The 22183-nt window shown below is 42.8% G+C and overlaps 3 protein-coding genes across 4 annotated transcripts in view; 2 read left to right on the top strand and 1 right to left on the bottom strand.

The window, feature by feature from the left end:
- LOC126253602 (cuticle protein 16.5-like) overlaps nt 1-22183 on the top strand; it is a 231402-nt gene that overhangs the window by 127537 nt on the left and 81682 nt on the right. The window lies entirely within an intron of this gene.
- The window catches only part of LOC126253601 (cuticle protein 16.5-like), a 75346-nt gene continuing 58221 nt past the window's right edge, over nt 5059-22183 (top strand). The window contains exons 1-2 of one of the 2 annotated variants that reach the window (XM_049955050.1): nt 5108-5163; nt 5260-5436. In XM_049955050.1, coding sequence (XP_049811007.1) covers nt 5152-5163; nt 5260-5436 — 189 coding nt within the window. In that variant the 5' untranslated portion in view covers nt 5108-5151. Of the gene's footprint in view, nt 5164-5259; nt 5437-22183 lie in introns of both variants that reach the window. The other variant, XM_049955049.1, reaches the window with a different exon arrangement.
- LOC126253600 (cuticle protein 16.5-like) lies at nt 19224-19903 on the bottom strand. Its single transcript, XM_049955047.1, has 2 exons — nt 19851-19903; nt 19224-19729 (listed from the first exon to the last, which is right to left on the bottom strand). The coding sequence occupies exons 1-2, from the start codon at nt 19860-19862 to the stop codon at nt 19301-19303; spliced, it is 441 nt and encodes a 146-aa protein (XP_049811004.1). The 5' UTR covers nt 19863-19903; the 3' UTR covers nt 19224-19300.

Genomic DNA, 22183 nt, shown 5'->3' on the forward strand with positions numbered 1-22183 from the left:
TAAACTCCAGTGGAAGACTCTGCAGGAGAGACGCTCAGTAGCTCGGTACGGGCTTTTGTTGAAGTTTCCAGAACATACCTTCACCGAGGAGTCAAGCAGTATATTGCTCCCTCCTATGTATATCACGTGAAGAGACCATGAGGATAAAATCAGAGAGATTAGAGCCCACACAGAGGCATACCGACAATCTTTCTTTCCACGAACAATACGAGACTGGAATAGAAGGGAAAACCGATAGAGGTACTCAAAGTACCCTCCGCCACACAGCGTCAGGTGGCTTGCGGTGTATCGATGTAGATGTAGAAGTTGACAATCGAGGGCTACTTATGGCCATAGGATATCTTTATGTGTGATAAAAAACGTGATGTGTGTACTTACACAAATTCGCCTGACACGATAAACAGCACTGTATCAACAGGAAACTACAAACAAGAATTCTGAAGCTTCGAAAGAAACAAAAATAAGTTCAGACTCAAATGGACTTCCTATCAGTACGAGTACGTGAACTGCTTTGTACTATATGGAGAAAACGCGTTTTCATCGATGATTAGGAATACATTGCTAGTTGATAGCATTCATATGATACCCTGAAAATGCAATGTCCTTGACTCTTCGCTACAGCGTCAGATTTCCTTGTGATTATGTCCATCCCACATGAAGCCTCACATTAATGAAAAAAAAAAAAATGAAAACAGGAGAGAAAGAGCTTCACGGTGTGTAGTGCAATATGATATCTCAAAATACTACAAAAGATAAATTCGGAAAGAAGTACGAGAATCATAAGAGACTATAGTCGTATGACTAGACGTGAATTGCGCATTTCGGTGAAAGATGATTCTTTAACGTTGCCTTTTTAAGATTCCAGATGATAGGCGCATACTTTTGGTCACATGTATGAAAAGACGTACAGGGAAATAATTTACGAACATAAAGCAGCTGATGTTATAAAAACTAAAACTGCTAATTTACTGTCAAAATATGTCTATTGCTGTTCCTAAATGTGAGACAGATTCTGCTTCTAAGAGACGCAAAACTCGGTTATTTTGTGCGCACGCATACAAATCACATTAAAGTATTATGTAACTTCAAGACATTACAATATTAATTATAAAGAAATTGATATGTAATTCGTTTTGTCATTTGGAACTACAGTGTTACTAATTCCTGCTATTAAAATCTTCTGTTCAGATTTATGAATCTGGCGGCATCCAGTCTTTTAAGTCATGATATTACTTATTTTCCTTCTTTTATATGACAGCAAGTTGTTAAGCATGTGTATCTTGCAGGTGTTTCACAGTTGCTTGATCGAATAGTTTCCGCTCCACTCTCTTTTTCCTTTACAGGGTGCTAGCACGTTATTCGTGATGTGGAAATGATGCAGATATGCTGCTGGCTTGCTTCTTCTGCCGTCAGGAAACATACATCAACCATTTCACCAGAAAGCGCCAGCAAATATTTCTTGCTGAGCAGATGCATATAACTTTCAACAATCTAATGGTGATGTATGGCTTCCTACTTACTAACCCACAGATCGTCTGCCTTTACCTCTACTAATATATCGAAGAAAGATAGATTATAACGGACCTACCCGTCCGATTAATTAGGAGTTTTTAATGACGCGTTCATCTAATATTCCCTGTTGTTTAGGAAAAGCATCTATTCCGAAGGATAATGAAAATCCGGATATTTGCAGATAAAGTTGTAACCGAATCTTTATCGCCCGACTACTTCGCACGATAACGGTCGAAATAAGTTTTGACAGAAAAGGTAAAAGTAAGAAATTGTTAGTGATATCTGGAATAAATAAACTGAATCTGTTGTAGTTTTAGATTTCAAATTACTTACAAACGTTCACCAGCTCACTGTGTGAGCAACAATTACTGTGTGCCAGAATGAGATTTTCACTCTGCAGCGGAGTGTGCGCTGATATGAAACTTCCTGGCAGATTAAAACTGTGTGCCCGACCGAGACTCGAACTCGGGACCTTGTTTGGAAGGTAGGAGACGAGATACTGGCAGAAGTAAAGCTGTGGGTACCGGGCGTGAGTCGTGCTTCGGTAGCTCAGTTGGTTGAGCACTTGCCCGCGAAAGGCAAAGGTCCCGAGTTCGAGTCTCGGTCAGGCACACAGTTTTAATCTGCCAGGAAGTTTCATATCAATTACTGTGTGGTTATTAACTGTTTATAAACTGTAGTTACGAATAATCATTAAATTTTAATCAGGTGATAACGGAACCAAAAGCATTGACCCGAGCTGGGAAGTACAAAAACAGTTAATACCGTGAATTAAAGTCAATCAGAAAACCAGCAGAATAATACGTACGAAACACATGCACGTAAAACTCAATTGTTTGCAAAACATTTCGCTTAATAAATAGCTGTTCAATGATTATTGTAATGCTGTTACTGACTTTAGAAATGCAAATGTTCATAAATACTTGTTTTCTAATAGAGTAAGTCATTTCTGGAAAGTTCATAATGTTTCATTTAGAGAAGGATAAGTAATTTTACACTACACTGGTTCAAATGGCTCTGAGAGCACTCGGGGACTTAACATCGATGGTCATCAGTCCCCTAGAACTTAGAACTACTTAAACCTAACTAACCTAAGGACATCACACAACACCCAGCCATCACGAGGCAGAGAAAATCCCTGACCCCGCCGGGAATCGAATACACTACACTGTTATGCAATTTGCAAATGGGAGCAGTGTTAGCAACGTACAGAAAAAACATGAAATGGATTATTCTGAAGTAATATTTTGTCAACAGTCATTGAAATTATGCTTACCGTCTTTTATTGTTAGCCATTATTCTTTAATTAGCTGTACTACTAAGTAACAAAGTTCACTGCAGTTAAATGACCCTTTTGGATAATTCTCACTTTCTCAGTTTTATAAATGGCTCTTCCTTATATTGGTTATCAAAATTAAATAGTCTCATGACTTTCAATATATCTCTATTGTTTCACTAGTTGTATTCTCGTAATCAATCATGGTGATAAGCTAGGACTTTGTTAGATAAATGGTTGAGGTACAGTTCATTTACACGATAGCAGTTGCTGCGCTAAATACTTCGTTATTCAGTTAAGAAAAATTACTGCGGTAGCTAGCCTCGTACAATCTAAAGCTGAAACTGGTTGAATCTTACCTTAATGAGTTGCTTCTGGTGCGATGTAATTCATTATTCGTCGACGATGTATGGAAACAAGTTTTTCTCCATTGTCACTCCATGTAACAAGCTTGGGCCCACAGTACTCTTCCTTAATATCAATTATTCTTGGTCACTGTGTAGTGTGCCCATTTGCAGCAATATGACATGACTGGACACATATTAAAAATCTTACAGTTTATTCCTTAGATCCTCGCGCATTGCGTCTGCACTTAATCACTTGACACTGGCAACTCTTTCCGACGAATACTTATGCAGGACTCTGTGCTTACGAACCCAGCGACAATATTCCTTACTTACAATAGTAGACTTCCCTGACAAGGCTATCGTGTTTACTATGTGATAAATACAACATTCTTTATTAATTAATTCGTTTGAAATAATTCTTTGATATTTAATTGTATGGCAACATCAATAAAATAAGAAAAGGTACATATGACATATTACAACACCGTTACATTATGGTCACATAACTGGTCACGCGAAAAATTTACTACGCACTGTGTTGTTATGTTACAAGCTTACCTTGACAAATTTAAGTTCAGGATGTAAATAATTCATATTATCTCCGAACAGTTCCTGTACTATTCCAACATGAGTACTAGCATGCCAATTACAATAAGATTTGTTTCCATTGGCGCCCTGGCGAGCAGTTAAATGCACCAATTCATAGTCTGTAATTATGGTAATATACTCCATTTATGTGTTTGATGACTACTTCATGTCTTTCTTTTATTCTTTATCTTTCTGTTTCTACAGAAGTTTAGGGTGTGTGATTTACCGCGCCGAAGCACCACTTATCGCCCTTATTATTTATGCAACGTGTCCCAGGAGGATTCGTGAATATTCGGGGGTATGATAGGAAGGATCATTCGAAGCAAAAAATTCTAGTAATCACTGACTATTAGAGCTTTGCCCACTTCTTCGATGCAGTGAAACAAATCTCTGCTACTGCAAGCTATTTACTTTCCATATTTAGGGAGGTGGTAGTAAGAACAAAAATAGGAAAAGTATGTCCAGAAAACATGGGCTTTAAAGTGCATACCTTACGAGCTTTGGGCACATAATCGCCGGGACTACTGTGAAACACACCTCCTTTACTTAACAAGTGTTCATAACTTATCAGATAGGCGTTTTAAAACCCACGTTCACCGGACAAGTTTTTCTTTATTTGCTCAATACTACCTCCTCCAACAATCTGGGAGGTAAAGAGTTTGCAGTGGAATAGATCTGTTGCACAGTATCGAAGATGAAAAATGGTTCAAATGGCTCTGAGCACTATGGGACCTAAAATCTGAGGTCATCAGTCCCCTAGAACTTAGAACTACTTAAACCTAACTAACCTACGGACATCACACACATCTATGCCCGAGGCAGGATTCGAACCTGCGACCGTAGCGGTCGCGGGGTTCCAGACTGTAGCGCCTAGAACCGCTCGACCACTCTGGCCGGCATCGAAGATGAAGAAGTGCTCGTGGTTCTTATGGTAATGTTGTAAAGACAATGTGTACCAGACTTTTTTTGTTTCGAATGATCGCCATATCCTGAAATATCGACCATTAGTCCTGGGACACACTATATCTATAAAAGTAATGTTTATCACATTTATAGAAAGATGTGTAGGGCTAATAGGTTCTAAACCGCCTAAAGTAGAGAAGAAATAAATGAAACATGGGGAAGAATACATATTACGAAGCTGCCTACATTCCTGCGTGTTAGACATTTTCTCAAATACTCCTCGCAGAAGTTTCTTACGGGTGTTCGTCTCTTTGCAACATTCATTAGGCGGACAGGCGTGCAAAAAGATCTGGCGGTCACGAGACAACGCCCAACATACGACCTCAAGCAAGGCCGCGGTTCGAGGATCTCTACTTTCACGTCAGATTACCCGTGCTGGCCCGGCTGTGTATATAAACCTGCGAGGCCCACTGAGCAGGCACATTTCAGCAGCAGCAGTAGCAGCAGCACCAAACTCTCTCAGCCATGAACACTCTGGTACGTACTATGGTAGAAGTAATATCATAAGTCTTTACTACAAAAACAACAACCTTGTCCGGGCAGCACTAGTTTACCATACATTTTGAACTTCAGATCGTCCTGAGCGCCGTCCTGGCCGTCGCCGTGGCTACGCCCGGCTATCTGGGTGTCGCCCCCGCCGCAGTCGTCGCCCCCGCTGCATACGCCGCCCCTGCTGTGGTGGCCGCCCCCGTGCACGCCGGCTACGCCGCCTACGGCCCCGCCTCCGTCGCCGTGCGCTCCGACGGCTACCTGCTGGACACCCCTGCCGTCGCCGCCACCAGGGCCGCCCACCTGACCGCCGTCGCCCAGACTCAGGCCCGTGACGCCGTCATCAACGGCGCCGCCCTCGCCTACGCCGCCCGCGCTTACACTGCCCCGGCTGTGGCGTACGCCTCCCCCGCTCATGTCGCCTATGCCGCCCCCGCCCCTCTGGCCTACGCCGCCCCTGGTGCCCTCGCCGCCGCCGCCCACCTCCACGCTAAGGCTGCTCTGCTGGGCTGAAATGTCCTTCCGCCACCCTCCTGTACATGCAAAGTTCCTGTAATAAAATTTTCCAAAAAATAATAAAATTCTTAAAATAAATTATTATTTTGTTTTTTCATTTTCTCCATTTACAACTCCAGATACCAAACTTTTTCCCTCGAAATAACAACACAACGGTATAGAAATGAGTCATTGATATTGCAGAACATATAATATGTTTGCATTGTAAAAAAGTTCACACGATATCTTTCTCCAATTTGAGTTAGAGATATAGCTCTAAACATGTGTCCTCATGTTCTGGACAGTGAATAAATTTGATTGTCTCCACTGCAATGCTATTCATGACACCCCTATAGCATTTGCTGATGCTTCTATTACTGAATAGAAGAGTTTAATTTGTGGAAATATTGCTATTTTTTCCTCGTCTGTGAACGGACAGCGTCTCTAAATGTGTTCCAATTCTGTAGTGTGATCACTTTGTAGAGGGTGATCTTGTTAGTCGGTATCAGGTATGGCAGATGTAAGAAGACTGCAACACAAATATCAAGCGAGATAACTACGTCAGCTGTTGCAACAGTCTTAAACTCAAGTATGCTCATATCTATCTCACGATAATGTTACTCCATTCTAATTATTTGAAATATCAGTATCACACGCTAGAAGAGGACTGAACACATTGTACAACTAACTAACGTCAGCAGGATACAGAGAAGGAATAAGATGTCTGAAATCATTATATTAGTATGAAACTGTTGATCAGCGTTTTTGAACTGTAGGTGTAAACACCAATAGAAGCAGCAGTGTCCGAACAGCTTAACTTCCTTAAACCAATTGTATTGGCTCCAACTTCGTTTCAAAATGTAGGAACCACTCATTACAATGGCATGTCATTCTAGACGAGGATTATGAAATTTTAATCATTATATTAGTATGACCTTGTGGATCAGAGTTTGTGTCCATAGCAGTACAGAATGATGCAGGAAGCGATCTATAAACTTAATTACTCCATCAGTCTTGGCTCCAACTTCATTTCCAAAAGTAGGGGTCAAACATTACAGTAGCAGACATACATACGTAATGCGACATACCTGTCCTCTAGTGATTAGCGCTAATTCTCGCTTAGAGTCTCACAGTCTTATCGACGACTATCCACAGTCAGTTATACTCTGATTGTGAACTGTTACAGCTTCCAAACTACGTAGGAGAAAACTAAGTTGCATCTTAAGACTATAATTTCTTTTGCCCTTCACATCAGACTAAACCATTGGCGATCTGAATATCAGCTTGAGTGCACAGAAGTCACGAAGCCGATGAACAGAAATGAACACTCAAGTCGTCATAAAGCAGATAAGTAACATTTTTCGGTCCCCCCCCCCCCCCCCAACGATCCCCGCACTCACAATTCCACGCACCTAGCGAACAGTTACTCGAATACCCATTTCTTCTCTGCCCGGAAGGTGCCACCAATTCTCGTCCGACATGCTTTAGAACCTGTAATTTTTCAGCAGCTCCACTTTCCCGTCCACGAAACGCAGTGGCAGTGCAGTAGCAAATAAAACCAAACTAAGGTAAAATAACATTTAAGATTGGGAAAATTTTCAAACTTCAAAATAATGTGAACAAATTCAAAAACCAGAATTTCATCGAAACGCTCAATTTATTGGACACTGAGATCCCGACACAGCTGATAACAGCAATCACTACAATTGGTATTTTGGCACATTCATTTTCCATGACTGCTGTCAACCCATCGACTGTAGCTCTCTTGTGCTACAGACATTCTGCTTCACATTCTCCTATAGAATAAACCCATAGTGATCAAATCTGGTAACTGTGGATGGTACTCAGTACTGCCTCTTCGTCCTATCCATCTTCCTGGTATGTTTTCATCATGGTAGGCCATTACACCGCGACTGTAGTGGGGATGTGCTCCTTCGTGCTGGAAACATCACTCTCCATCCCGAAACATCGATTCGTGGCATGGCGTATTCCTGCAGTCAGTTCAAGTAATTTTTGCAAGTCACTATATGCTCAAGAAACAATGGTTCACTCAAGCCGAATTCTGATAATCCACAATACACTGTAACTCCTCGTAGGTTCATATCTTGTTCCACTGTCTGGTGAAGATACTCAGCTGCCCAGCATGTAGAATTGTGACGATACATTGAACCATTTAACTCAAAAGTGACCTCATCACTTCAAAAAACCTTGTATCGGAATTGTATGTCCTTTGCGCATCTCGCTTCATATCTCTCACAAAATTCGATTTTCCGGTCATAATCATCCTCATTCAGAGAGTGGAGTAATTTGGGAATAACAATTTTCCACTGGACACGGTTCAAAATGCCGTGGACATTCGGTTTTGGAACACCTGTCCCACGAGACGCTTGCTGCACAGACTATCTAGGACAGGGGCAGCACGGGCTGTCAAGATTTCGGCTCGTTGTTCATGCACTGGCACGAGTGCCAGGAATGCCATGGCTTTCAGCTTTCCTGCACATTTCCCCCACCACCATGCTGCGCTGTTTCTGCGTGAGGACGGCGGAGAGGGTGAAACTGGGAAAGCGCCACATTTAAATGGCGGTACAGTTGCACTACATACAACTCTATGTTTCGCATGTCTTAACAACACACATCATAACCAAAAGTTATTATTTAATGAAGACATAATATTTTATCTGGTACCGCCAGTCGGCATATGAACAGACCCAGACTGTTTCAAATTTTATGCCACATAATCGTGACTTATTTAGTTTCACAATCTGAAAAAGGTCTTTCACAAAAATACTTCGAACTAAATACTGCAGCACTTTTGCCACTTCATTATGAATATGTGGCTACTGTACCTTATGAAAACAATGCGGATGTACTGGACAGTTTTGATGTAAACTAATCTGTCATTAGAGCGGGAATTCCCCTACATTTCAGTCTGCTACATCCGCATATGCACAGGGGCGATTTCAGCTGAAACGGGAAATGGTGTCGAAAACAGTCCGAAAACAAATGAAAGATTGTCAGTGACCTCAAAAAACATCTAGGGAACTATCTTCTCACAATTCTGTCATGGTAACAATGAATTCTTCAGATCTCGCGTTTCCTTTAACGGAAGTGAGATTAGGACCTGGACTGTGTTTGTCAGAATGTGTCCATCATTCTGCACGACATTCTTTTTAAGCGCACCCCCATCAAATCTGAAAAAAAGTTGTCCCTCACCTTGCAGTGTCTTATTGTGGGCAATTTACAATCCGGTGCAGTTAAAATTAAAGGTTTGTAATCTATTCTGTGTAAGTAGGCTGTTTAGGTTTTTTTTTATTGGTAACGCCACCTCTGTATAAAGAAAATCACTGGCTGTGCTGTGTGCAGTCTGTGGCTGCTTTGCATTGTTGTAATACTCAACCATTGTAGTGCTAGGCAGCTGGTTGTGAACAGCGCGTAGCGTTGCGCAGTTGGAGGTGAGCCGCCAGCAGTGGTGGATGTGGGGAGAGAGATGGCGGAGTTTTGAAATTTGTCATGAACTGATATATATATATATATATATATATATATATATATATATATATATGATGACTATTAAGGTAAATACAACGTTTGTTCTCTATTAATATCTTTCATTTGCTAACTATCCCACTATCCCTCTCAGTAGTTAGTGCCTTCCATAGTTTGAATCTTTTATTTAGCTGGCAGTAGTGGCGCTAGCTGTATTGCAGTAGTGGGAGTAACCAAGATTTTTGTGAGGTAAGTGATTTGTGAAAAGTACAGGTTTCTGCACACGTTTCTGTTGGTCATAGTATATGGACAATATGTGAGAAGTAGGGACTGTTAGTGTTTGCACGTGTGTTAATAATTCAGCAAGGGACTGGATAACAGCATCGCTGGTTCTAAGGACAATTCCAAAAACTCTGTGAGTGCACAAGTGGTGGTTATGGACTTGCTATATTAGCCGCAAGACTCTTCAATGGTGATTGTGCACCTGCACAGTCACAACAGATGGCTGCTGGCCATCTCTACAAGGACTACAGTGGGTCTACATCTTTGATGATCCATCAATACCATTATTTCTGCAAGGACTGCAGTGGGTCTGCGCCTCTGGTGGCCCACCAATACCGTAATCTCTACCAGGTCTGCAGTGGGTCTGCTCTGTGATGACCAACCAAACGATATTCTTCAAAACTTCGATTGACTCCGCTGTGGGTTTGCTCTGTTGTGGCCCATGACCTGTCTGCATGTCGAGAGTCAGTACTGTCCTTCCGTTGGAAGGACAACGCTACTTCTTCAAGACTACATGGAAATCCACTACTTCCGTGTGCATTTTCTTTTACTGCTCAGACTTTGAGAAAAACACTGCAATGTGATGAATGATCAGGACTGTCTTTATGGACTGTGAGAAAATTTTAGCTTTTGACCAACATTGTATCAATAAGTGTGTGCATTTGATTTCTTTGTTATTGTAATTACGATTATGAAAATTTTTTTCAAATCTGTATTGGCCACTGCCCAAACCAATTTGTAAAATTTTTTTGTGGGGAGCATGGGGGCTATGTAAGTAGGCTGTTTAGGTTTTTTTATTGGTAACGCCACCTCTGTATAAAAAAAAATCACTGGCTGTGGTGTGTGCAGTCTGTGGCTGCTTTGCATTGTTGTAATACTCAACTATTGTAGTGCTAGGCAGCTGGCTGTGAACAGCGCGTAGCGTTGCGCAGTTGGAGGTGAGCCGCCAGCAGTGGTGGATGTGGGGAGAGAGATGGCGGAGTTTTGAAATTTGTCATGAACTGCTACATATATATATGATGACTATTAAGGTAAATACAACGTTTGTTCTCTATTAATATCTTTCATTTGCTAACTATCCCTATCAGTAGTTAGTGCCTTCCATAGTTTGAATCTTTTATTTAGCTGGCAGTAGTGGCGCTAGCTGTATTGCAGTAGTGGGAGTAACCAAGATTTTTGTGAGGTAAGTGATTTGTGAAAAGTACAGGTTAATGTTAGTCAGGGCCATTCTCTTGTAGAGATTATTTAAAGTCAGATTGCGTTGCGCTAAATAAAATATTGTGTGTCAGCATACGCACAGTCGTGTAGAATTGTTCAAAGGGGAAGTTTCATCTGGATGTTCAAATTTTAATTCCCGCTCTCCTTTTTCCTTCATAAATTCAGCAATAGTGAGTTTTAAATCGAAAAATTCGTTCCAGGCTTGTCCCTGACACCGGCGTACACTGAGCAGACAGAACATTATGACCACCTACCTAGTAGCCAGTGTGCCCACCTTCGGCAAGGATAACAGCAGCGAAGCTTCGTCGCATGGAAGCAATGAGGCGTTGGTAGTTCGCTGGAGGGAGTTGGATCCACGTCTGCACACACATGTCACCTAATTACTGTAAATTCTGTGAAGAGTGGTGATTAGCTCTAACCTCACCTTTAGTCACATCCCAGATGTGTTCGATCGGGTTCTGATCTGGCGTGATTGTGGGCCAACAGATCGACTGGAACTCGCCATTGTGTTCCTCGAGCCACGCCGTCACACTCCTGGTCTTGAGGCATGGCGCATTATCTTGTTGAAAAATGCTACTGCAGTCGGGAAACATGATCATCATGAACGTGTGCCCGTGGTATGCCACCAGTGTACGATTCCCCTTCGCCGTCATGGTGCCTTCTCGAGTACCACTGGAGCCATCGATGCCCTCGTGATTGTTCCTCAGAGCATACTGGAGCCGCCGTCAGTTTGTCTCCATCTCGCAGTACAGGTGTCAAGGAACTGTACCCTCCCTTCGGCATCATGAAGTAGATATCGGGATTCTTCGGACAATGCAACGCCCTGTCGCTGCGCCAACGTCGAGTGCCAATGGTCACCTGCCCATTTCGGTCATAGTTGCCGGTGTCGTGGTGTAAACATTGGCACATGCATGGCTCGCCGGCTGCGGAGGTCCGTCATTAGGAATGTTCGGTGCACTGTGTGTTCTAACATCCAGCATTGAAATCTGATATTAGTTCCGCCACAGTTCGCCGCCTTTCCTGTTTTGCCGGTATGCCTAGCCTACGACGTCCGACTTCTGTAATGAGGGGTGGCCGCTTATCCCACGACGTCTGGACTCGATTTCGTCTTGGTTTCACCACGTATTGAAGGCACCCGTCAAATCATTCCTCCAACACCCTAAATCCCCGTGCCGAGGCTCCAGGCCATCACAATCTGCCCTCCGTCAAACTCAGGTACTGGGTCGCGAGCCTTCACCATCGTACACAAGGACAGCACGCTCGATGGGACTACATACACCATGTGTATGTCTGATTAGCAGCCATTCCTCACCAGATGACGCTGGTACCTCCAGGGTCGGTTTATGTCGATAGCACGTCGGTGGTCATAATTTTCTAGCTGATCAATGTACTTTGCAGTAATAGTTTTTGTTCAGTTCCATCGAAAACAGTTGCAACTAACAGTGGAATAATGTATGCGACTTCAGAAATTTTGCTACTATACCACCAATATCTTAATGTGCTGCATCCTTTCCAATTTAGCACTACTCAACAATGAATCCAATCTGTCGATGTAATTCTCTGCTGTTTCATTGCCAACTATTAGAATTCTCCTGTTCATTTTTAAGGGCTTGTGACTACAGATCGCTAGACTGCCTCTTCGCTTTTTGCACAAACATGCTATCGACCTGTGAACGTGAATATCGAAGGGTACAAGGCGCTGGCGCCACGATTCTGCCGTAATGAAGAGAGTTGTGCCAGCTGAAAAATGTCGCACCGCAGTACCAAACCAAATGGTCGCGCCGTACCGAGTAATTCCGGGAAGGAATGAGCAAAAACGATGCAGGTGGAGCATTGGCACGCCGGCCGCTGTGGTCGAGTGGTTCTAGGCGCTTCAGTCCGGAACCACGCGACTGCTATGGTCGCAGGTTCGAATCCTGCCTCGGGCATGGATGTGTGTGATGTCCTAAGGTTATTTGGGTTTAACTAGCTCCAAGTCTAGGAGACTGATGACCTCAGATGTTGAGTCCCATAGCGCTCAGAGCCATTTGAACCATTTTTGAGCATTGGCACGCCCGTGGTCCGCACACTGGGTCCGTGTGAAATTTGGCACGCCGTGGCAGGCCCTGGTTCAGGACACTGCTGAAACTTCCCGATGACTTCTCTTTCTCTTGTGGGACCGGTGGATGATCATGGTTTTCCGGAATTGTTCCTGTGGGCATTCTGGCCGGTTTCTTCTTCCTCAATCTCGCAGACGAGTATAATTATGAGTCGCGTTTATGCATCTCGCTGAAACTTCGCCCTGAACTATCTTAGCACTTCACGTACGTTCTTTTCTTTCCAGTAGTACTTCAGAACGAACGTTTTCCGCTCAATATTCAGCCTGGCTGCAGAAAATTTTCAAGCCATCACAGCTGTAAAAAGGAAAAAAAAAAGATATTTTAGTTGTGAGGTGTAAAAGAATGCACATGTTTTGGAACACATCGTATATACATATACATGATACACGGTGCTTCTAGCGGTTTTAGATGGGGCACAAACCTGATAAAGTTTTGATAAGCGAACGACGTCAGAAAATTTGCCGTTTGGATATAAAAATTTTTTTGAAGATCAGATAACTTTCTAATCTCCTGCTTCACGATACGGACACAGCGGAGACTATCAGTCTGTGTGCTCTACAGAAGTCCATGGCGTGGGCAATTTTTAGAGTACTCGTCATCTGAATCTGGTTCTCTTCTTCATGACAAAGGACATTCGTCCGGGATTCTGCGCTTCTGTGCAGCATCGCAGTCAACACACCTAATTACGAACGTACCAGGTTATCGCACCCGTTAATTTAGTCAGACAACAATTGTGTGTGATGCTTAATTATCAAATACGTAGCCCTGTTAAGGTACTTGAAAATAACACCCTCATATATTCCACAATAAATGTTACTATAATCCATTTACAACATAGACGTAAATTTGTTTGTATATAACAAAATTAACACAGAGTATTGTTTTTTCTACTCCCCACTTCGCCTGCGATTCATAACCTAGCACATTTTCGTTATACCTCAAAAATAAATGCAAAGCTGAACTACGTACGTACCAGCAGACTTCACACAATTCCGAAGATTGCAAGAGGAGACAAGTGCGACAATAAACACAAAATCTGCTTAAAAATTCATGCGCCCAAATTGCTGACAAGAATTATATACTGAAGAATGGAAAATAAAATTGAGAATGAGTTTGATGATGATCAGTTTGGCACAGGAAAGGTAACGTTGCAGTTGATAACGGAAGTAAGACTGAAGGAAAACCAAGTCATGTTCATAGGATGTGACGACCTGGAAAAAGCGTTCGACAGTGTAAAATGGTGCAAGATGTTCGAAATGGATAGATATGGAATTTTATAACTCAGAGGTGGATGGCGAAGTTACACCTGGAGTGATGCATATTTAGCAATTAATAATTTTCTTCGTTATTACATAGTAATTATTAGTAAAGAGATCGATGTTCTTCTCATTATGTTATATCAAATTCATTGGATTCATCTGGAGCCGCGAAACACCAACACTTCAACAACAAGTTTGCTCATAGTTCACAAAAACATATGTTATTGTTGTGGTCTTCAGTCCTGAGACTGGTTTGATGCAGCTCTCCAAGTTACTCTATCCTGTGCAAGCTTCTTCATCTTCCAGTACGTACTGCAGCCTACATTCTTCTGAATCTGCTTAGTGTATTCATCTCTTGGTATCGCTCTACGATGTTTGCCCTCCACGCTGCCCTCCAATACTAAATTTGTGATCCCTTGATGCCTCAGAGCATGTCCTACAACCGGTCCCTTCTTCTTGTCAAGCTGTACCACAAACTCCTCTTCTCCCCAATCCCATTCAGTACCTCCTCATTAGTTATGTGATCTACCCATCTAATCTTCAGCATTCTTCTGTAGCACTACATTTCGAAAGCTTCTATTCTCTTCTTGTCCAAACTAGTTATCGTCCATGTTTCACTTCCATACATAGCTACACTCCATACAAATACTTTCAGAAACGACTTCCTCACACTTAAATCTATACTCGATGTTAACAAATATCTATTCTTCAGAAACGCTTTCCTTGCCATTGCCAACCTAAATTTTATATCCTCTCTACTTCGACCATCATCAGTTATTTTGCTCCCCAAATAGCAAAACTCCTTTACTACTTTAAGTGTCTCATTTCCTAATCTAATTCCCTCAGCATCACCCGACTTAAATCGACTACATTCCATTATCCTCTTTTTGCTTTTGTTGATGTTCATCTTATATCCTCCTTTTAAGACACCATTCCGTTCAACTGCTCTTGCAAGTCCTTTGCGGTCTCTGACAGAATTACAATGTCATCGGCGAACCTCAAAGTTTTTATTTCTTCTCCTTGGATTTTAATACCTACTCCGAATTTTTCTTTTGTTTCCTTTTCTGCTTTCTCAATATACAGATTTAACAACATCGGGGACAGGCTACAACCCTGTCTCACTCCCTTCCCAACCACTGCTTCCCTTTCATGACCCTCGACTCTTATAACTGCCATCTGCTTTCAGTACAAATTGTAAATAGCCTTTCGCTCCCTGTATTTTACTCCTGCCACCTTCAGAATTTGAAAGAGAGTATTCCAGTCAACATTGTCAAAAGCTATCTCTAAGTCTACAAATGCTAGAAACGTAGGTTTGCCTTTTATTAATCTAGCTTCTAAAATACGTCGTAGGGTCAGTATTACCTCACGTGTTCCCATATTTCTACGGAATCCAAACTGATCTTCCCCAAGTTCGGCTTCTACCAGTTTTTCCATTCGTCTGTAAAGAATTCGCGTTAGTATTTTGCAGCTGTGACTTATTAAACTGATAGTTCGGTAATTTTCACATCTGTCAATGCCTGCTTTCTTTGGTATTGGAATTATTATATTCTTCTTGAAGTTTGAGGGTATTTCGCCTGTCTCATACATTTTGCTCACCATATAGTTGAGTTTTGTCATGGTAGAGTTTTGTCAGGACTGGCTCTCCCAAGGCTGTCAGTAGTTCTAGTGGAATGTTGTCTACTCCTGGGGACTTGTTTCGACTCAGGTCTTTCAGTGCTCTGTCAAACTCTTCACGAAGTATCGTATCTCCCATTTCATCTTCATCTACATCCTCTTTTATTTCCATAATATTGTCCTCAAGTACATCGCCCTTGTATAGACCCTCTGTATACTCCTTACACCTTTCTGCTTTCCTTTCTTTGCTTAGAACTGGGTTTCCATCTGAGCTCTTGATATTCATACAAGTGGTTCTCTTTTCTCCAAAAGTCTCTTTAATTTTCCTGTAGGCAGTATCTATCTTACCCCTAATGAGATAAGCCTCTACATCCTTACATTTGTCCTCTAGCCATACCTGCTTAGCCATTTTGCACTTCCTGTCGATCTCATTTTTGAGACATTTGTATTCCTTTTGGCCTGCTTCATTTACTGCATTTTTATATTTTCCTCGTTCGTCAATTAAATTCAATATTTCCTCTGTTACCCAAGGATTTCTATTAGCCCTCGTCTTTTTACCTACTTGATCCTCTGCTGCGTTCACTACTTCATCCTTCAAAGCTACTCATTCTTCTTCTACTGTATTTCTTTTCCCCATTCTTGTCAATTGTTCCCTTATGCTCTCCCTGAAACTCTGTACAACCTCTGGTTTAGTCAGTTTATTGAGGTGCCATCTCCTTAAATTCCCACCTTTTTGCAGTTTCTTCAGTTTTAATCTACAGTTCATAACCAATAGATTGTGGTCAGAGTCCACATCTGCCCCTGGAAATGTCTTACAACTTAAAACCTGGTTCCTAAATCTCTGCCTTACCATTATATAATCTATCTGAAACCTGTCTGTATCTCCAGGCTTCTTCCATGTATACAACCTTCTCTTACGATTCTTGAACCAAGTGTTAGCTATGATTAAGCTGTGCTCTGTGCAAAATTTCACCAGTCGGCTTCCTCTTTCATCTCTTACCCCCAATCCATATTCACCTACTACGTTTCCTTCTCTCCGTTTTCCTACTACCGAATTCCAGTCACCCATGACAATTAAATTTTCGTCTCCCTTCACTATCTGAATAATTTCTTTTATTTCATCATACATTTCTTCAATTTCTTCGTCATCTGCAGAGCTAGTTGGCATATAGACTTGTACGACTGTCGTAGGCGTGGGCTTCGTGTCTATCTTGGCCACAATAATGCGTTCACTATGCTGTTTGTAGTAGCTTGCCCGCATTCCTATTGTTTTATTCATTATTAAACCTACTCCTGCATTACCCTTATTTGATTTTGTATTTATAATCCTGTATTCACCTGACTAGAAGTCTTGTTCCTCGTGTCACCGAACTTCACTAATTCCCTCTATATGCAACTTTAACCTATCCATTTCCCTTTTTAAATTTTCTAACCTGCCTGCCTGATTAAGGGAATAAAAACATAATCGTCGTTAAATTTACAGTTGAACCATTGGTGTTTTGCTATCATTATAAACGGAAAAAGTTAATTTCTGGGAATAGTTTACCCTTTGATTTGTGTATTTTATGTCTATGGTTGAAAAACAAAAGTGAGTTTTTGTTTTAGTAATTCGTTTATTCTGAACCGGATTCCATGGCATTGAGCTACTGTCAGAAAACAACTGAAGAGCGTCCACTAGAGATATCCGTATGTAGGAAGCGAAAGAAACGAAACAAAGATATAATCAACCCGTATCTTTGGTCATGACATCATACGTCTATCTTTATACCGCCTCTTTAGTCGCAGCCATTACTTAAATCTTTTGGTATTCTATCCCACGGAAAGGAAACGAATCCGTCAAATTACCAACAACTCCCAACTCTTGCACAACTATAACACTTCATTTTATGTAAGAGGTAGTACAGTACTTATCTTATTCAACAGAAAGTATGAACCAGATTTAATTCAATAGTTGTGTCTACCAAATGATTTACATGCCGATATGGAGATAACACTATTTCTACGGTGCCGCAAATGGTACCTGAATTTTCTGGTAAGGGTGTTGAACGACGGCGCTGGGCCATGTGGAGGGCGTGGCTGTCTCTGCACTGCCAGAGGCGGAAGGACGCGCCCCACGGCTATGGAGTCTTGTCAAATGGGCACAGCAATGGGAGAGGGTCATTTATTTGGTACACTGTGTACTTAAATGACGCAGGTATTCGAACTGAAAGGAAGAAAAGCGGAGTGTGCGCTGATATGAAACTTCGTGGCAGATTAAAACTGTGTGCCGGACCGAGACTCTAACTCGGGACCTTTTCCTTTCGCGGGCAAGTGCTCTACCATCTGAGCTACCCAAGCACGACTCACGGCCCGTCCTGACAGCTTTACTTCCGCACACACACACACACACACACACACACACACACACACACACACACACAGGTAACGGTCCCGAGTTCGAATCTCGGTCCGGCACATAGTTTTTATCTGCCAGGAAGTTTCAATTACCAATCTCGTTCGCCTCATGTGTGACTTGACTGAAATGGTGCTAGAACTTGCACCTTTGTTGAAAACTGTTATTTCCCCTGGTACTGAACACAGCATAGCTCCACCCCTCCCCCCGGACCATTCCCCCCCCCCCCCGACCCACTCACCGACACACGGAGGGAGGCAGATAGGAAGCAAGCGTCGTACCTCACAGCCACAGTAATTGTCGAAAAATATGTACCTTATTTTAGAATATAAACTTAGTCGGAAATATCAAAGTTGGTTTTTCTTTTACAAAATTTTAGCTTTGCTTGGAACTCTTTGGGAGAGGTGTATTTGAGTTTTGCACGTTACGTACCGTAAATATAAAGAATTACAAAAATTCTATTAGCTTGTGGTTCCCTTGTCGTAGCACTTGAACACTATGTGTTCAATTATTTGGATATATCCCAGTTTCCGTTTTACCCTGCAGTTTTTACACACTACAGTTACATCTCGTTCAATGGAAATAATTCCCTGATCTCTGAATACATATCCTATCATGCTGTTCGTTTTTCCTGCCTTTCTTCGCAGTTCTGAGGATGACTTACCTTACACTGACTTAAACTAATTGTATATTAGCCAGACAGGAAGGGCTATAGCAGCTACAGTGACTGAATATGAAAGTAGCTGGAGTTTATGTAAGTTAGACTCCAGTTTTGCTGAATGTGTACTGTTAGCAGGTGATAGATAAGAAGTCTGCACAGAAGTCCATAATGTGACAAATAAAGGAAAAATAAAAGCTATTAGAAACAGTTGACCTAATTAAGCATTCACCTCAAACGTCATTCTGTGTATGTTGATAGTATCTATGTTACAACTGCCTGTTTTTTTTATGTGGTATCTCTTGACAATAGTAGCCAGTTACTTCTGACAGTGGCAGAAATACTGAAACGAAGTCGTAACTAAACAAATTAGGAGAACAAAAAGCAGTGTCTTTGTTTTTTAACGATAAATATAAAATTGTTTTCCCAAGAAGTAACGGAGCAATATGTATTTCACGTATATTGACTTCGTAAACGTGATCACATATTCCGCAACTCGTGATAACTCAACAGGAAATCAGGAAAGGTAAGAAGAAAAAGGCATGTTCGTTGTTAGTGTTTTATTATTTTTTTCGAAATTTTGGTGTTTATACTGGTCTCGTCTCTTGCAGAATTAGACATTTCAGCCCAGCAGAGCAGCCTTAGCGTGGAGGTGGGCGGCGGCGGCGAGGGCGCCAGGGGCGGCATAGGACAGTGGAGCGGGGGCGGCGAAGGCGACGTGAGCGGGGGCGGCGTACGCCACAGCGGGGGCGGCGTAAGCGCGGGCGGCGTAGGTGAGGGCGGCGCCGTTGATGACGGCGTCACGGGCCTGAGTGTGGGCGACGGCGGTCAGGTGGGCGGCCCTGGTGGCGGCGACGGCAGGGGTGTCCAGCAGGTAGCCGTCGGAGCGGACGGCGACGGGAGCGGGGCCGTAGGCGGCGTAGCCGGCGTGCACGGGGGCGGCCACCACAGCGGGGGCGGCGTAGGCGGCGGGGGCGACGACTGCGGCGGGGGCGGCACCCAGGTAGCCGGGCTTAGCCACGGCGACGGCCAGGATGGCACTCAGGACGATCTGAATTTCAGGAAGTCTCATAGAACGATGTTCTCAACTAATATAGATCATAGATGTGCTACACAGACAAGCTTGTTGTTTGTTGTAGTAGTGAAGTAAAATAAAGCACAGTAGTACGTACAAATGTGTTCATGGTTGTGGGAGTTGCTGCTGCTGCTGCTGCTGCTGCTGCTGCTGCTGCCGAAATGTGCCTGGCCAGTGGTCATGGCCGCTATTTATACCGAACAGTCCGGCAGTGTGTGCAGCGAGTGAAAGCAGCGCGCCGCCTGATTCTGACCTCGTGCTTGGATCGCCCTCGAGTGTTGTCTTTTTGGATTCTGATTTGATCCCCGAAACCTCTCTTGGTATTTTCGTTGTCGGTCGCAATATAAAGCTACATGGAGTTTACAGCGATCTTTCTGATGGCTGCATTCGTTGGCTATAGACTCCCTTTAATGGTCAAGTCGTTTTATAACTGCTGCCAATATTCACAGAATGTGAAGACTGAAATTTTTTTTTGCTCGTTTCCCATATAGTCATCAAGAAACAGAATTTTTTGATAGCTTAAGGAGTTATGAAATTACACTGTTGAACAGAGATAGCTCTGCACAGCAAAAAAATGGTTCAAATGGCTCTGAGCACTATGGGACTTAACATCTGAGGTCACTAGTCCCCTAGAACTTAGAACTACTCAAACCTAAATAATCTAAGGACAGCCGGCTAGAATGGCCGAGCGGTTCTAGGCGCTACAGTCTGGAACCGCGCGACCGCTACGGTCGCAGGTTCGAATCCTGCCTCGGGTATGGATGTGTGTTATGTCCTTAGGTTAGTTAGGTTTAAGTCGTTCTAAGGTCTAGGGGACTGATGACCTCAGAAGTTGAGTCCCATAGTGCTCAGAGCCATTTGAACCATATTTTGATTTTATATTAGTTTGTGCGTATGGTAGTGCGATGCGCTTCCTGCCTACTGTTACGTATTCAAGGTGTTGTCACAAATCCTTAAAATATGCAGCTAACATGATGGTTAGTAAAATGCTTTCATCTACATCTACACATAAACACATATTATGTAAGCCACCGCACGGCGTATGGCGCCGGGTACCATGTAGCACCACTTGTAATGTCATTGCTTACTCAGCTCGGAAATGGAATCAGGTGAAATCGACTGCCTACAGGCCTCTGTTCAAGCCCTATTTCTATGTTCGTGGCTCTTAGGAGTGATGTACGTTGGCGGTGTTTCGTGGTTTTGAAAGTAGTACACTCCGAAGATATCCAGAGGAGCGCTGAGAACTTTTCAAAATGTGGATGTGGAAGAATACTGAAGGTGTTAACTGAAAATGAAAAATATACTTACATAGATATCCATATAAGTATACAGGGTGTTACAAAAAGGTACCGCCAAACTTTCAGGAAACATTCCTCACACGAAAATAAAGAAAAGATGTTATGTGCACATGTGTCCGGAAACGCTTAATTTCCATGTTAGAGCTCATTTTAGTTTCGTCAGTATGTACTGTACTTCCTCGATTCACCGCCAGTTGGCCCAATTGAAGGAAGGTAATGTTGACTTCCGTGCTTGTGTTGACATGCGACTCATTGCTCTACAGTACTAGCATCAAGCACATCAGTACGTAGCATCAACAGTGTTAGTGTTCGTCACGAACGTGGTTTTGCAGTCAGTGCAATGTTTACAAATGCCGAGTTGGCAGATGCACATTTGATGTATGGATTAGCACGGGGCAATAGCCGTGGCGCGGTACGTTTGTATCGAGACAGATTTCCAGAACGAAGGTGTCCCGACAGGAAGACGTTCGAAGCAATTGATCGGCGTCTTAGGGAGCACGGAACAATCCAGCCTATGACTCACGACTGGGGAAGACCTAGAACGACGAGGTCACTTGCACTGGACGAGGCAATTCTTCGTGCAGTTGACGATAACCCTAATGTCAGCGTCAGAGAAGTTGCTGCTGTACAAGGTAACGTTGACCATGTCACTGTATGGAGAGTGCTACGGGAGAACCAGTTGTTTCCGTACCATGTACAGCGTGTGCAGGCACTTTCAGCAGCTGATTGGCCTCCACGGGTACACTTCTGCGAATGGTTCATCCTACAATGTGTCAATCCTCATTTCAGTGCAAATGTTCTCTTTACGGATGAGGCTTCATTTCAACGTGATCAAATTGTAAATTTTCACAATCAACATGTGTGGGCTGACGAGAATCCGCACGCAATTGTGCAATCACGTCATCAACACAGATTTTCTGTGAACGTTTGGGCAGGCATTGTTGGTGATGTCTTGATTGGGCCCCGTGTTCTTCCACCTGCGCTCAATGGAGCACGTTGTCATGATTTCATACGGGATACTCTACCAGTGCTGCTAGAACATGTGCCTTTACAAGTACGACACAACATGTGGTTCATGCACGATGGAGCTCCTGCACACTTCAGTCATAGTGTTGGTACGCTTCTCAACAAC

Source organism: Schistocerca nitens, chromosome 4, assembly GCF_023898315.1.
Source record: "Schistocerca nitens isolate TAMUIC-IGC-003100 chromosome 4, iqSchNite1.1, whole genome shotgun sequence".
NCBI lineage: Eukaryota > Metazoa > Arthropoda > Insecta > Orthoptera > Acrididae > Schistocerca > Schistocerca nitens.